We start from the raw sequence: 16,646 nt of genomic DNA, 5'->3' as shown, positions 1-16,646 counted from the left end.
GGGCAGAGAGAGGATGGATGTGAAGGAGGATTCATCCTCAGAATTGCAGCGGAGAATATGCAGAAAGAACTAACAATTTTAGGCTGTTTATTTTGTACCTCACTCCGGTGATGCCAGAGTGCAGGCACGGAGCTGGAGGAAGCACGAATCCAGGAGCAGTGCAGAGGCGTGTATCCTCCGACACCTGCGGGCTGCAAGGGAAAGCCCTTCCTTTCTTCTCCCCCAGGAAACAGGCCAAACCTCCACGTCTCCATAAAAAGAACTTCGCGATGACTTCATCTCTCCAGAGCCCCTTCCACAGAGAAAACGACCTAGCAGCCCTGTAATCTTGTCCCTGCTCCTTTTCCGATGTGGCAACTGCAGAGGAAATGGATGAACTGAGCAGTAGCACCTCCTCGCCTGCTAAAAGCGCGGTCATGACAACACGGCAGAGCTGCCAAGGTGGTGGCAGGATTTAATCTTGCAGCAGACAGTTTGCTTTTTGCAGTCCCACTGTGGGCACAGGTACACTTGTGCACACTCACGGGGCACACACACAAGTGTCCAGCTGAGAAAAAAAAATAAAAATAACACTATTTGCATCCCAAGGTGCTGTGGCCACAGGCAGTGCTGCATTGGCTGCTCAGCAGCAGACCCTGAAGGAATGTTAGAGCCCCAGCTGTCGCCACAGGACTGCAGCTCTGCTGGGGGGGACAGCCCGGCCCCCAAACCTCACCCTAGGAACTGCTGGGCCGTTGCCTCTAACGGGGCTCTGCTGTCTGGGGGCTGTGCCTGAAAATTCCACCTTAAATTGGGCTGTGCTCGAGGGAGAATGACACAGGCAGTATGGTGTCATTTTTCTTTACCAGCATAATAGCTCCCAGCTGTAATAACTGAAAAAGTAAAAACAAATAAACCCTTTTTATTTCCACTCAAGATTATTCGAGTAATTTTTATTGAAAATATAAGATCTACAAAGCCATGGATACCCAGCGTGGAAGAACTCATTAAGTTAGCACATTCATCTTTAAAAGGAAAATTTCAGGTTGACCTAAGGTACAATAATATTCAATTTAAAGTCTCGTTTTTCCTTCTGTAAGTTTCAAATCTCTTTTCATTAGGAGGTTCTGTGCAAGAGCTGCTTGTCATGAAAGGAAACACTTTACAATCCATGAATGTGTTCATTATATAATAAATGAACAGCAACAATATACTAGCCTCTTTTTTTTTTTTTTCCTGTTAACAGTCGTGTGTTAAAGTAAACTCTTATTTTTTTTTTCCATGATTTGGAAATTAGTTACATATGCACCAAAGGAGCTAGTAATTTCTGCTGCTTGTCAGCTACACACAATGAGTATATTGCTGTGTGCTCTCCCCAACAATGAGGATTTTAGTAATATGCAAGGTGTATAGAACGTAATACCAAAACCTGCATCACAGAAAAGGTTAATTGTTTTCTTATTCAGCTGCCAGAGTTGATAACCTTAGGCCCCTCCCCAGAGCCAAAGTAGGGGTGGCCATTCATTAGGTTATGTAAATTAAATGTATAGGTTTCCTTGTTGGCAAGTTCCAAGCAGTAAGCGAGAGTGCAAACAAGGATCTGTAAGCTGCCACAAAATGTATTCATATTTCTACTCCGTGTTGTAAGAGCCAAAGGGAGGACACATATGTCAGGTGTTGAAAGAACAACTGAACCTTTGCTTTTGATCATTATGGTCAGTCTGTCATGAGGTCTTGTATCCGAATGCTAAAAATGGCACCACACTTGGACATCCCATAGCCTTACACAGTACGTTTGTGTTTCCCAAGCCACTGAGCACTGGTCTCACAGAGACCCTGACTTTATAAGCTAACAAAAAATAGATTCGGGTGCTGAAGAATCCAAGGGAGGGCTCATACAAAGACAATTAACCCTCGCACCAAAACCTAATTTCATGATTTTACTTAAAGCCACACTGAATCAGTTGTGAGAGGGTGAAGATATAAATACACCTCTCTGCTTCATCCATAAGAAGGTGGACAACTGACCATTTGAACAGAGGGTCTTGAAACAAAGCTTAGTCGTCCTTTAAACAATGAAAAGGAGAGGCATACATAAATGGTCACCAAGGCACAATATGACAAAGGTGAAGAGTCCCTGAGACTCTGGTCTGGGTCTGTACCATTCCCCTCCTTATACAAGTAAATGAGAACATTTAGGAAAATATAATACAAAATCTCTTACAGGAAATATAGACTACACTTGCTAAAATCACTTCCCTAAAAGTGTTTATAGCTTTTTTCTTTTTTTTTTTTCTTTTCTTGTTTTTTTTTTTTTCTTTTTTTTTTCTTCTTTTTTAAATTTTTTTTTAAAAGACCTTCTTTAAACAGATAATGCAAAGACTGGTCCATTTTTTTCTTACCCGGCAAGCCAAGCTCTAATGACTTCACTAAGCAGAAGTTGTATTAAAATACATCTTCATAGTATTGCTACAATTTGGGTAAATATGTTCTGAACAGCTTGATGAGTACTAAATAAACTTTGCTGTTTTACAGCATACATTTTAATTTTTTTGCACTTTTTTAAGAATAGAAAATGCAATTATAGTGTGCAAAAGAAAAAAAATTATCTTCTAGCTGAATACTGTAATTTTAAGCCATGCCTTCCATAAAAATGTATTGACATGTGTAAATAGAAGAAAAGAAAAAAAAATACAAGCAAACAGAGATTTCATTTCCTTGCAAGGAAAGATTAACTATCACAAACTGGATCACTTGAGTTTTGTATTCTTCAGAGAAAGAAATGAAAACAACAACCCATAAAACCACTGAAATGCTTCAAATGTCATCCATTCCATGGTAACAGGTTAAAACTGCCATTTTGCTTTCTACTGCTCCCGTTAACATGGATAGGATGATTTGCTGCTGGTTGGATATTGAATACAAAAAGCAAAAGAAAGTTGAGATCATTCCACATGAAGTCATTACTAGAGCTGGCTTTTCCCCCGTTTTGAAGTACAGTAGTGACTTGTAAATATGACCTTTTCTAAAGATCATCTGAGATTTGAAGATTTATCTGCCTTGCTTCACCCGAACAAGAACTGCTGAAAGAATTTACTCTAAGGAGCCCACTATACAGCATTCAAAATGTTTTGGGTTTGGGGTTTTTTTTATGAAAAAATACCACAAAAAAGTAGTTTTAGGATTTTGTATCTCTGAATCACTAACACATTGTAGATTTACTCTTCCATGTTTGAAAATGTTTTCTGCAAAATCAAAATAAACTGTCAAACTCCCTTACGTCATGCTTCCAACAGTTTGAATTTAATACTTCTTGAATGGAACGACATAATTTATTTCCTTTAATTTGCAGGATGGCTACATCAAGCTAGCTTTAAGTCACAACTGTACCTAACCACAGTTCTCTGCAGCAAAACCCATGATTTACAATATCTAATATTGTGGTTACAGTGCAGGGAACCGTGGGTAAGAAACCTCCATGTCAGAGTATTGTGGTTGGGGTTTCCCGGAAGAGTGGCAGTTGACACCTCTGGAATATTCATATATAAGTGCTTCAGTCAGATGGTCCTGAGTTGAGCGGGTAACTCAGGCACTATGAGAGCCTGGCATTCAGTCTGCGGGAATGTGTGTAACCTCCGTCACTCGAACCGCTCTGCAAACTGTAGTGGTCTTCAGCATCACTGGCACTTCCAATACTGTCCATTTCACCTGGAGTAAACTCCATTCCTTCAATGTCTACTTCTAAAGAAAACATAAGAAGGCACATTTTCAGAAAGTTGTAGCAACTAGTCAATGGGCCAGTGTCAATCAACATCCAGGTGAAACCTGAATCACACTTCAGTTTCAATAATAAAAAAAAAAAAAAGACCTGGCACAGTAATTCCTGAGGAAAGGATCATCTTGTCCACCTGAGAATTAAAATCCCTTCTGTCCTCAGCCACATAAATATGCTGCATGACATCAATACCAAATGCTTTCCCAGAACTGTTCCAACCTGCACACTGACACTGATTTAGAGAAAAGCTGTCCCTCAGAGGCTGTCGTACTGCAGCACTGTCCATGGTAATTCCAATCATGCAGGAGTTGGCTGGCCATGGTGTGGCTACCTGTCCCCAGGTAACTGCCCCAAGACTGACCACTGCCCCCCGGGCCCTGAAACAGCCAGCCTGGGTGACTGCTCTGCACAGAAAAACTTCCAAATGGGAAAATAAGAAAGGGCAACAGCCAGCTTGACAAGCTGTCTTAAATCAGAAGCAAATGCAGAGAACCCTTGGTGATCAATGCACAGAAAATGTTTTAAAATCTCACAATAAATGACGTGGAAATAATTTATTCACACAATTTAATTAACCCAAATAAGGGGGTTTCTTTGCATGAGAAAATACTATGCCAGCCTTACCAATAATTACACTAAAAATTCAAAACATTAAATGGTAATTGTTAAAAAAACTGGCAAAAAACACATGCAGGATAAACAGCTTTAAAAATACACACAATATTAACAGCTTCAAAACTGATTAGGAAAAAGACCGTTTTTCCAAGAATGTGAGAAAGATGTGTTAATATTTTACTCTTCAAATCACACTTATGGAATAATTTTGTCTGGCTTTTGTTGAAAGCTTGATTTTAGTTCTAAATGACATTTCCTTGTTTCCCTGCTTCCCTTTTCCTTGCTGCTGCTGCAGGCCCCTTTGGGAAGCCCTGGCTCCATTACCTTGTTCAGAGTCAGTGGATATTGTTGATCCCATGCTGTCAGTGCGGATTCGCTCCATGCCCTGCACGGATAGCTGCTCCAACCTGCGCTTGAGGTAGCGGTGCTCCCGCTGTAATTGTTCTTTAATATTTAGAGCTTTTCGGTCCTGTTCTTCCAATTTCTTAAAGGGAGAGAAACACAGTAAGCTAACAGTTTGTACGCATGTCAAAGCGTAAGTAACTTAAGGTCTTCTCGTAAACAGTGATTTGAAAGCAATTTAAATATTTTAATTAATTAATATAAAGTTAAAATTAAATTTAGAAGTTCAGTTTTTTAGTGAGCATTCTGTAGAGGTCAGTACAATTTTAGCAGGCTGAATTTGTTTCACAATAAGATATATGGTTATAGGGGAAAAAATTAATTTAAAAAAAAATCCCTAAGACTCTCCTGCCACAAGCAGACATTGCGTGACAAAGCCCATGTTAATGTTGCCTTGGTTGTGGGGAATATTTAAATCATTTTATCAGGCGAAGCCGGCATCATCTTTGATAACTCAAGCACAGCTCAGGTTTCAGTGAGAACATAACGCCTCTTTAGATGAGTCTCTTATTTCACCTATCACCATAAAGGAACCATCGTGAGCCTCTGAATGTTCTCCCTCCTACTGCAGGCCATGGAAAATTTTAGCATTTAAAAAGCTTCATTAACAAAAAGCAGCATTAATAATATATAGAAGGAGGAATTTACTAACAACTCGCTTTATTCTTGCTTTTTATTTTCCTTGAACTTCTACAGAGCAAGTATCATAGTTCTGTGATATCACCTACAAAGTCGGTGGTATTAATCCAAAATTTCTCAGCAAACAGCCTGTGAAAGGATCCTTCACATATCTACCTAAAATCTCCCCTGACAGAATAAAAGCAGGTATTAATTTTGCAAATAAAAAGAATACTTCACACCCAGTAAAATGTGCTGCATTGTTGGTCCAAATGCAGTAAAAGGAATAAAGTATCTTTTAGTATTTGAACTGAGCTCTCTTCCAAATCACTACTAGCCATTTAAAAAAAACTGTAATTAGAGAAAAAATTGTAAGAGTATGATGAGATAAAAGCATGAAGAATACACAAATCAAAACACCTATTATTATTTTAAAAATTATCTACATGATGCAGTAAATCACAGGTTATAGAAGTAAAAGCACTTATAAGAGTGAGCAGATTTCTCTGTGAGCTGTGTTTACACGATCACTGAGATTTAGGAGATGTGCAGGGAGTGAATACAGCTGCTGAAGATTCCTCCCTGCCGTCTGAATGAACCTAGGCTTGGTTTTCTGAGGAGAGCAGCCTGGGACAGTGCACAGCAAACCACAAGCAAAACCCTTTCAGAGATTTTGCTGTTCCCATGCAAGCCTGAAATGAAAGTGTTTGAAAAAATAATTGACGGTGTTGAACAGGGCAGTTTCCTGGCTCAGTGAAATCTGCCTTCTTCCGCCACATTTTAAGCCCCCTCCCAGGCAATACACTCTGCAGAGCAGATACTCATCATAGGTGGATACACAGTGTTATAATCGGAAAAGGGGTTGGTACATCCACGTACACAACAAACCAAATGTGCCCAATTGATCAGACTTCCTTTTTCCTGTATTTTCCTGGCTGCAATCCCGAACTCTAACAACTATTTTAGGAAAGAACTCTGTGATTCATATCCAGGAGACTCAAAACTATCCAATCTTTCAGAGCAGATTTCAATATGTGGGGGCCGTGCGTGTGTGAAAAGTTCAGAACTAATGACAGTGTTGGAAATGCCAGCCGGGCACGGGCAAGCTCTGGCAGGGCAGGGGAGGGAGCTGACCTGACAAAGGGGAGCAATTAAATGCTAACCCAGTTAGGGCAGGTTGAGTTAAAATCTTAAAAAAGACAGTTAAACTTCAGTTTCGGTTTTCAGAAAACGAGTACTTGGTGCTGTGCAAGACAGATCTGGAGAGAATCTGTTCCCAGCTTTTTTTATCAGCAGCTGAAATGGTAACTACAGGGCTAATCTCGCACACTCGCCACTTGTAAAAACAGTTTTTCAATTTGTATGCATAAGCCTGTGATAGGGGGGCAGCCCAAGACAAAAACCACATGCAGTGCCTTTCATGCATGTTAGCCTGAATTATAAACAAGAGGCCAAAATCTCAAATGGTAAAAACAGGGGTTGCCCAGCTGGAGTAAATGTGCTTAGAAGTGCTGAAAAAGTAGCTCTGTAAACTTGTTCACAAGAATTGTTTTGCTTAAATTAATCTACAATTCTTCATATGAATCACACCTATTTCTGAAACTGCAGTGAATCTTAAAGCTCTCTATCAGCAGGCTGTTCTCCAAAACATTCCAAGATTACTGGCAGTGTTCAATTTTGCCTGACACTTTTTTTGACCTTTTTCTCTGTAAGACTGAAAAAATGCCAGATGAGTAATTATAGTCCTGGACACAGCAGAAGGAACCTGTTCTTTAACTTTTACATTTGAATACCTCTTTGTCTTATTTCTACATATAACCCTGTTCCCTGAAAACAATGACAGTGAAAATGGGAGTGAAGGTGTCTTTGGAGAGAGAAGGCCTGAGGAATAACTTCCTTTGAATTACCTGTGCAAATGCAGAACCTGCACTGCTGCTGGATCATAGGTGAGATTTGAAGCTGTTTTTTGTTTTAAACTTGCAACAAGGGGAGCGACAACTAACAGAAGATTGCATTTAATTTTTTGTTTCATTTAAACGAGAATCTGGTCAACAAAATGTTGATGGGGATAAGGCTCACTAATAGATATGATCTTTTTGACTCCATTAATTTTTTCATTATGAATGATCTGGCTTTTTACATTTAAAACAATTCAGTACAATGGTACTTTGCTCAGATCTTAAAAAATAAATATATTAATTAAAGGACAGCTTTGACAGATACTTTTTAAAATTACAGTGTAAATCATGAAACACACTAGTTAGTAACTAAGCAGAAATCACAAAGCCACTGTTTTATATATGTGAGATGCTAAACTGTAAAACACTAAACTTTGACACTGTGACTGAAATCCCTGCAAGTAATAAAGGCCAGTAAATCCAGAAGATTGGACATATGGATATGGATTTTGTGTGAAAATTTGTTTCCTCTCTATGGATACACATTCTGGAAGATTCTCCCTTGAAAGAAATAAAAACATGGATGAATGTTTTTACCTTGATATGCATCTTAGCTCTTTTCAACAGACTTAGAGTGGTGTGTCTGGTGCTGTCCGGCCCGAGAGGCACAAGCTGTTTTAGCTGTTCCAAATATAGCCGGAGTTTAGCCCGCCTGCAATCATTAAAAATGAAGAGCGTTGTAGTGGAGTTGCACCCGAACAGAATATCCTATATGCAAACACCATCTGTTTGCAGGATCTCTGTGCAGAACTCGAGTCAACGGTGGCTTCCTTTCCCCTCCCTTTGGCAAAGTTTCAGACCAAAAGGTCACTTGAAACGCAGTAACGCTGCTTGGCACTATCAGACAGGAGGCTCATACCTGTATTTCAAAGCAGTTTGCTCAGCCTGGTCAGTCCCATCTCAACCCAAGGGGAGTGTGCTCAGAGATCTGAGACATACAGGCAAGGCTGCACGCTCAACCTATAGCTGGGTAAGGAAAAAAACCTGGGATTCTGCTCGAATGCAGTGATTCCTGCAGGCACAGACAGAGCTGTGGGCAGCTGCAGACCCTGATCCCCTTCTCCCCATTCCCATCCCTGCCTGCTGCAATAGGACACACTCCAGCTATGCAAGCCAAGGGCATTCAGGCAGCTCTTCACAGCCCAGAGCTGCTTCCAGCCATGGTTTATCAATGTATTTTAACAGGGAGGTCCTGATGCTCCCTTCTACTGACCCACAGTCCCCCCAGAAGGAGACATTCTTCCTCTCACTGTACAGCGTTTCTTTTAAACACACAAGAAAAAACACTTCCAGCCATATTCCTCAACCACAGGGTCCTGCTTTTTCTGTTATTCCCTTGCAAGTAGTGCTCCTGGTGCTCTCAACAACTGCTTCTCTCAACAGTCTCTCCAGTACTACTGCCATTAATCTATCAGTAAAAAGAGGATGAACAAAGTACTATTTCTACAAATGTTTTCCAGACTAGAAAGCAGTTGGCAATACAACAGTCCATGAAACAGTTGCTTGACCTATCCAAAACAAGGCAGTGGCTAACCAAAGAACCGCGTGCAAGTGTGTTTCTACAGTTACATCTTAAAGAAAATCTCTCCTGGTTTTAATTCACAGCCCTTGAACAGGAATCCACGTGGTTCTGCAATGAGATAGAAATGGATGTAGAAGTGCTTCCGTGAGTAACTACTATTCCCCTTTCTGCCAGCCTGTTACAGGCTGAGCAAAACCATGACCTGGAGCCATTGCCCTCACAGTCGTAAGAATAACTGAAGCAGATCACAAGTGTGAGGTGAATAATCACCTTTTTCGAATTTGCTTGGTGCTGCAAGAAGGAAACAAACACTGCAGGGAAGTCAACATTTCTGGTCAAGAATGAACCTTCTTTTGAACAGTGAGTTCAGAACCACAGTTCAGCATCAGTGCTTGAAATGCAACTGAAGAGGATTTAATATGCACCAAATGACAAATTACACGTTTAATTGGAGTGATTTGTACAATGTGAAAACAACCTGAGAATTAATGGTGAAAAAACCCAAAGCAAAATACAATCTAGTACAGAACAGTAATGACTACATACCCACACATTTAGTTCTGTCTGCCTATAAATCAGCAGTGTAGTAGGTAAGAAATCACAAAGTATTTCCATAATTTTTAAATTTTTTTCTTCAAGCCATTTAGAGAAAAGGGATTTTTGGTGAAAACGTGATTCACAAGAGAAAACTGATGACAGACTTTTTGTTTAGGCCTGGGAATTGTTTTTAAATACAAGGCTCTAAACTTAAGCATCTAAATGCTTTTATTTAACCAACACCAACAAACACTGGCCTAAATATTCACAAAAATAGCCCCATCAGATCCCCTGAGGCTGTTACCTTAAACTGGGATATTGACCTTTAAAACAGTGAAATACCCAAATTAGGGACTACTGGTATTTATACAAAAAATCTTAATGAGGCAAATTTTTATTTTTGTGTCTGTAATCTCTAATGACTACCTGGCTGGGTTTGCATTTTAAATACAAAAACTTGCGCCAGGGACTAAATTCAAATAATTTTTTTGTTTTCGAAATGGCCTCTGAAGCTACACACAAGTCTGTGTCACTCAGCCCAACCTGGATGCAACTGCATTTAGACTGATGACAAGAGGACTGAAGATGAAGGAGGATATGGGAAGAAGGAGGAGAAGGATATTTACCAAATAGTAAATAGAGAGGTAAACACCTTGAAATGGAATGGTCAATATACTGGGAGCAATCAAAAGTCTGATAAGGAATATACAGAACTGTTGATCTGAGATTTACTTTGTATCAATTCTGGAAAACATTAATGACACCAGACTATATAGTAAACTTATCTGCCTCTTGCTATTTGAGGAAAGTCTGCTTACCACAGGGAGAAGAAACGAAGGCTTTAGTGCACTTCCTTGCCATCAACTGGGAAGTTCACAGAAATATCACCAAGGTTCAGGTGCATGGCTATGTGCCTTTATAAAGCTCAAACTCTTTTCTGTTACCTGCCAGCCTAGTACAGCGGGACTTTACAGGAAGAACATGGGACTGAATCTAAGAAGAGTATTTTAAGTGACCAGTGAGAAGAATTAAAAGAGCTGAATATTAACAAAACTGCTTTAAGGCTTTTTCAGGACTACCAAATGATACTGATAGCAGTAAACATAATAAACACACTCGCTGAAAGACCTCCTCTAACTTCACCTTTTTTTTCTTAGAAGGACTTTTTCTTCCATCAAATTTTTCAGCACCTATGAACCCACTACAGATTTTAAAGCATAAGCTTTACATAGATCTTTACATAAACGCAGACATGTTTATGTGACTAATTCCTATATTACAATCAATGGCATAGATTGTGAATGTACCAAAAAAAACCAGCCCACCAAAACTCCTCTGGCACTAGAGTAAATATCCTCATATTTTTCATCTTGCACATCTTAGAAAAAAACTGTAAGAACGTAAGAAAACATTTCAGGCATGTTACGTTAATAGATCACACCAGCAGGAACAAGGGACTCAAACTTCACAGCAGATAAGTTGTCTCGTACAGACTCTGCCAGCACTAATTTCTCTCTTTTTCTGCAGGGACCTGACAGCTTTTGCTTTCCCTCGGCTGCCTGTGACCACAGGAGGGGGGAAAGGCACTCACAGAGGTAATCACAGCAAGAGCTGCTTTGTGTTTTGCAGCTCACGCCTTAAATTCCGCCTAAAAAAATAACAAAAAAAAAAAGGGGGGGGGGGGGGAAGCAGCCTGATGTCAGAGCAACAGGGTAACAGTCTCTGTGCGTGAGATGTGGTTGAAGTTGGGAAATTACGCTCTGCTCCAGCTTCCAAGCCCTGTGCCCATGCCCAGTGTGGTACCAGGCCTGGACACCAGAGCTATCAGCAGAGGGCACTTTCCTCACCTCAGGTGGATGCACAGAAATATCCCCTTCATCACTGGTACTGGTTTCATCTGGGAAGGCAGGGATCTAAAAAATGCCATCCAAAATCCAAATCAAACCTGCAGCTTTCTGTTTTGGGTGTAGCCCCACATATGGAGAGGTGCACGGGTGCCCAGTCTGATTTACCACATCGTCCTTTGCGCCAGATGAAAAAGGGGTTTCAGATGTTCAAGACTCCAGTGTTTCTCCATAAGCAAGTTCACCACAGGGTCCTCTGAGTCTGCTTTTGAGCTCTTCTAGTGCTTGACAAGCCCCGGCTGGTCAGCATTCCAGGGCAGTGGCCATGTCTAGCAGCTGTCCAATGGTTCCTGACATTCACATAAAGGACAAAGCCACCTGCTGACAACTGACCCAAAGCCTACCAGCTGGAATTGCCTTAAACTGGTTTTGAATCCATGTAAGCCATAATGGGCAACAGAGGCAGGGGTTTCAGAGCCCATGGCAGAATGAACCTTGGAGCCCCACAACACGGAGGGACAAAGCAGCAAAAAGGTGGTATTAAGAATTTTCCTATAGAACAAGGACATCCACCAGAAGACCATCACAGGAAGATCACTCACTGACTTTAGTCCTTGGAGACTCCAGTTTGCTCAAGTGTTTGGCTATGAAAAGGCAGGTTCACTGCTTCTCAAAGAAAGGGTAGCCATACAAATGTATATTAAGATCTTTGACCCTAATCAATTTCAAAATTGTGTTAAATAACTCCTTTAAGCAACAGTCAATAAGCTTTGCTGTATATATTAAATCCCAGATGGAAATTCAAGCAGCACACCAAGAAATGGAATACTAAGATGCAGGAGAAAAAAAAAAAAAAGAAACAAGAAAGTCCATTGTTCACCCTGGATAATCTTCATTCCAAGGAAACTGCAACAACTCCGAGAAATTCCTACAACTACTTGACAGGCAGTTGCAATGGGAACAAAATACTTCTCTGTGTGTAAATAATACAACAAAAGGCAATGGCTGTGAATTCAGAGGTTCAGGATGGACACTAGGAAACAAATTTTTTATTGGGGCAGTGGTGCACAACCAGAATAGGTTGCCCAGAAAGGCAGTCCTTGGAGGTTCTTAAAGATTTACCCAGACAGAGCCATAAACAGACACACGTTCATGTCCATGAACATGTGAATCCAAGATTGCCTGTAACCCTTTAGCATTTGACTCCCAAGACTGCTCCCATTCATGTACCAGCAAAACATGCACAGCTGTGTGGCTTAAACCTGTGCCACTCTGACAGAATGCTGGTAGGTTTGTGGAGTGACCTGATCCACTGCAGCCTTTCCACAGGGGCTCTCCAGGGCTTTTTCAGGTCCAGCACAGCAGAGAGAAATGGCCTGCAGCCAGACAGACAGCAGACAGGTGTTCAAGCAGTAGTTGCAGAGTTTTTTGACAGCAGCAAAGGTGTGTTTCCTAAACCATTGAAGTATAAATCCACAGGATTTACTTAGAGGCCACTGAGCTGCGCAGAGCCAGCTGCAAAGGCAAGGTGCATATCCCAAATAAGCTGCTCAGTCCTCAGCATGGCATGCCTCAGCCATGCCCTGGTGACATTAAATGGCCACGGACACTCATGATACAGGGTGACAGCACTGAGTTCCTGTGAAATATGTGCCTGCCAATCCTGCCATCCCTGCTGGGCACTGCCTGCAGACAAGCTTCCAACAGCCCTCCACATGTTTATGGAGGTAGCACGGGGTGGGCATTTCCTGGAAGCTGCATCTGAAGACAAACAGTTCCCACTGCTGGCATCGTGTTCCTGACTGCCAGAGGTCACTTGCTGAAAGTGTCAGAAGACCCATGCTCATCTGTTTCTGAGCAAGAGCATAAAACTCAGTACAGAGAAGTCAAATTCATGACAAGTGTTCACCTTGCACATCTTCCAGGTCTCATTCCACAGCCCCCACGGAGCACAAGAATGACTCTCACATGTACCCATTCTCTGCTGACCCAGAGCTGGCTGTAGAAAGAAAGGAGCAACTCTATCAGCAGTTCATCATCCTGAGGGAAGTCCCAGAACAGTTCTGTCGGGTCCACACCTGCTCCCTGCTACTAGCAGATTGTCCAGTCTGGCAGTGGAGCTGTCCTGGCCATGCTGGCATCTCAGACATGCAGCATCTCCAGCTGATGGGCAGCAAGCATTTGGAAGGTTAGGAAATAGCCAAAAAGCCACTAAATGTCCATATTCCCACACTGCATGCCTTGAATTTCCCTTCACGCTGGCTCCAGCAGAAGTTGGCTGGGTTAGACACAATGTTGTTGCTTCCACATGCACAGCCCATCACACCTCTCACCACAGTGCACCACTGAAGCAGGCATGAAACAATGCTGACCTCAGATGCAGGTCCTAACTGTGCTTTCTGTAGGGTGCCTTAGTGCTGAAAACACTTGTGTGACTGAACATGTGTCTGTGTTTCCGATGTCCCAATTTTACTCCACTAAACTAGCTCTGTGTACAGGAGGTTGACATACTCTTGAATCAACTGCTAGATGTATTTGTTTGGTGCTCTTCTGAAAAGAAAAGGACACTAGCAGTGCAGTCACTACAAGCCACACCAGTGAGAATAACCGATAGACATGAAATAGATGTAAAAATTAAAAATTTGTCATTTCTGTACATTAACCATTTTGGTCCAAAAACCAGACAGCATCAGACCCTATCAATAAAAACTAAACCCTGACTTCAAAGAATAGAAACATATTTGAAATTAATCTAGAAGACACATTATTACAAACTGGACAGAGTTACCAAAGCATTTCAGATTCCTTCTCTAATGTTTCACATTTTTTCCACATTCAAACCTATTGTGGTGCTGTGCAATGAAGTTAATACACAAAGGTTTAAATATAGAGCAGTTACTAAATTTTTCATTGTTGCATAATGACTATGTAATCTGGCTTAATAATGTGCATAGGGTAAAGTCAGAGAAGAATCTCTGCACCAAAAATTCACTCCTGGGGTCAAATGTTATCCAGAGACACTATGAACCAAAACAATCTGGCCTGTGCCCACAACTTTGGGTCAGAGATACCAGCAATAAACTAATGGTTGTGTTTCCTCCTTAAAGCAAGGTGATTTTATCTCCCTGCCAGACATGAAATTCAGCATAAAATACAGAAGTGAGCTAACTGCAATTGTAAGACAGTCATGTTTTTACAGGAAGACTCTTCACAGATTTATTTATGAAATGCAAATACCTGCGTACAGGGAGCACTCGACTTTTAGACAGAATCAGCAAAGAGAAGCTCAGGATACTTTGTGACATGCACTGGGTCAGGATGAACACAGACAGCATCATTACTCATACACATCATTATTTCAAAGTTGTGAAAAAATGCAGAAATGCAGCAGTAAAAACTTCCCCAGTGTGACTTCAGGGTTCACCTGCAACCAAGGTAAAACGAGGGCGAGAAACTGTGCCTCCCTTCTGATACCAGCTTCAATCCCTTCTTACTGGAGCTTGACACAAGGCAACATTTTTTAAGGGCTGCAGCTCTTTTAATTCTGTGCACAGGCATACTCTCAAATGGTGACAGAATTTTGCTGCAAATTGTTTTAAGAGCACTGAAAATTTAATATGTTCATATTATTTTGCGTAGTCCTGGATATCATGGCTACAATATGCAGTGTTGGTAATCATGTAATTATATACCCAACTCTGCTTAGTAGAAACTGGTACTCAAGCATACTTGCCTCCTTCCTCTTTAAGCTAACACTTTTATTAAAGTGTCAGGAATTACATATTTACAGCTCTACGAGACTGTTTATAACCTACCAAAGATGACTCTGTACTAATTAAAACACATTTGTTTACAAAGGCGTTTAAAGAGATTATTTATAAGCTTCCATCTTATGAAATCACAAAAATTCAATCAGATAAATGGTTCTAACAAAACCTATTTATTAATGGTCCAGACAGTATTTAGCATACCTCCAGCAAAATATTAAACATAATGGAAGATCACAACCCTCCACTGCAATAAAAAATCCTGTTTCTTTCAGATTTATTTCATTCAGAAACACTTTTAATACTTTCTCCTCTACAAAGGATACCTCAAATACTTCTTTTTTTTTTCTAAAGGATGCTCTAGCTCACACTTGAGCTGCACAATCTATTTCAACTACACAACAAATATGCTTTAGTGAAAAGGAAAGAAAACCTCTTAGTATTAAAGCACTGTACCATAGCAAGGCACCCAATGTGCAGATTGCTCCGAGATGTGTGAAAAGCTTGCTCACAGCTGAGTGCCTTGGAGTCAAACCCAGAAAATGCAGTCTTGCTCTTACAGCAAACCTCTTGGCTTTTTTATTTTCCAAGGAAAGGTAAACCAAACGCCGGTGTTCTGCAGTAAACTGTGGGTCGATTTCATGTTAAAAACAAATGCCTGAAGTTTGTGCACTGGTGAAGATTCATCCAAGGCATTTCTTGTCTATGTCTAACACCTCACAGGGCCTCTGCAACTAAATTCAGCAGTGAAGCCCGTGTGGAAACTAACAGGCAGGAAGAGTGGCGAGTGCCTAATTGCAGTGATTGTTAGTGAATTAAATGCAACAGCCCTACAATCAGTGCAACTGCCCGCTTTATTTACTGTGGTATTAACTGGGAGTTTCATCCTCAATATGCATTTCCAGCATGCTGAATACTTGTGTGCATCTGCTCTGCTAAACTGAAAGCAGCCACATCACTTTAGCAGCCAGGTGGTCTTGGGGTACCTTGGAAGTGTCCAAACATGGGGTAACAACTGCTGCACATGCCTCTTACCATCACAAGCTCTCAGAGAGTCAGTGCTGCTCTGCACTTATCTGCAAGGTTTCTTGTGAATACTGCTCAGCAACATCTCGTGCTGTTCCTAATACTATGGAAATAGAAGAAAACCTCTGCTGCCTGTTGAAACAGCCTATGATTTCCATGTTTTGCACATTTTATCACTCTGAAAAATATTTTAGTGCTTTTTACGCTATATTTAAATGCACACTACAGCAGTTCCAGTGCATTTTAAATAAAAGTAAATACTTTCCCTTAGTGCCACTTCAGCCCACTAGCCAAGTCCAGACTCCACACTTGACCTTTACCTTTTCATCTTCCGAAAGATTCCCCTTGTTCAGAGTCTAGAACATATCCATGGAACCAGAACTTACTCCTACATCTTTCAGTACACGTAAGTTAATGGAAGCATATGCAGTGCCACAAATGCGTGCATTTTTGGCCAGCTAAGCCTCCTGGCAGCAGTGCACAGAAAGCTCACTGGGATGCAAACTGGGGACAGGTGAATAGTGACTGGTCTGTGAGAGGGAAGCTGCTGACTCCTAAAAGAGGGAATACCTGGCAAACCTTGCTGCCCATGTTGCCTCCTTT

At 41.1% G+C, this 16,646-nt stretch overlaps 1 protein-coding gene across 3 annotated transcripts in view; it reads right to left on the bottom strand.

The window, feature by feature from the left end:
* Positions 1-898: 898 nt before the first annotated feature.
* Positions 899-16,646, bottom strand: part of MXD4 (MAX dimerization protein 4) — a 38,449-nt gene continuing 22,701 nt past the window's right edge. For all 3 annotated transcript variants that reach the window (XM_066185286.1, XM_066185287.1, XM_066185288.1), the window contains exons 4-6: positions 7,885-7,999; positions 4,694-4,853; positions 899-3,720 (exon numbers count right to left, since the gene is read on the bottom strand). In XM_066185286.1, the coding sequence (XP_066041383.1) occupies positions 3,572-3,720; positions 4,694-4,853; positions 7,885-7,999 (424 nt within the window). In that variant the 3' untranslated portion in view covers positions 899-3,571. The remainder of the gene's footprint in view (positions 3,721-4,693; positions 4,854-7,884; positions 8,000-16,646) is intronic.

Source organism: Chamaea fasciata, unplaced genomic scaffold (genome assembly GCF_029207755.1).
Source record: "Chamaea fasciata isolate MVZ Bird 193981 ecotype frontalis unplaced genomic scaffold, bChaFas1.0.hap1 SCAF_6, whole genome shotgun sequence".
Taxonomy (NCBI): domain Eukaryota; kingdom Metazoa; phylum Chordata; class Aves; order Passeriformes; family Sylviidae; genus Chamaea; species Chamaea fasciata.
This window is presented reverse-complemented; position numbering and strand designations above follow the sequence as displayed.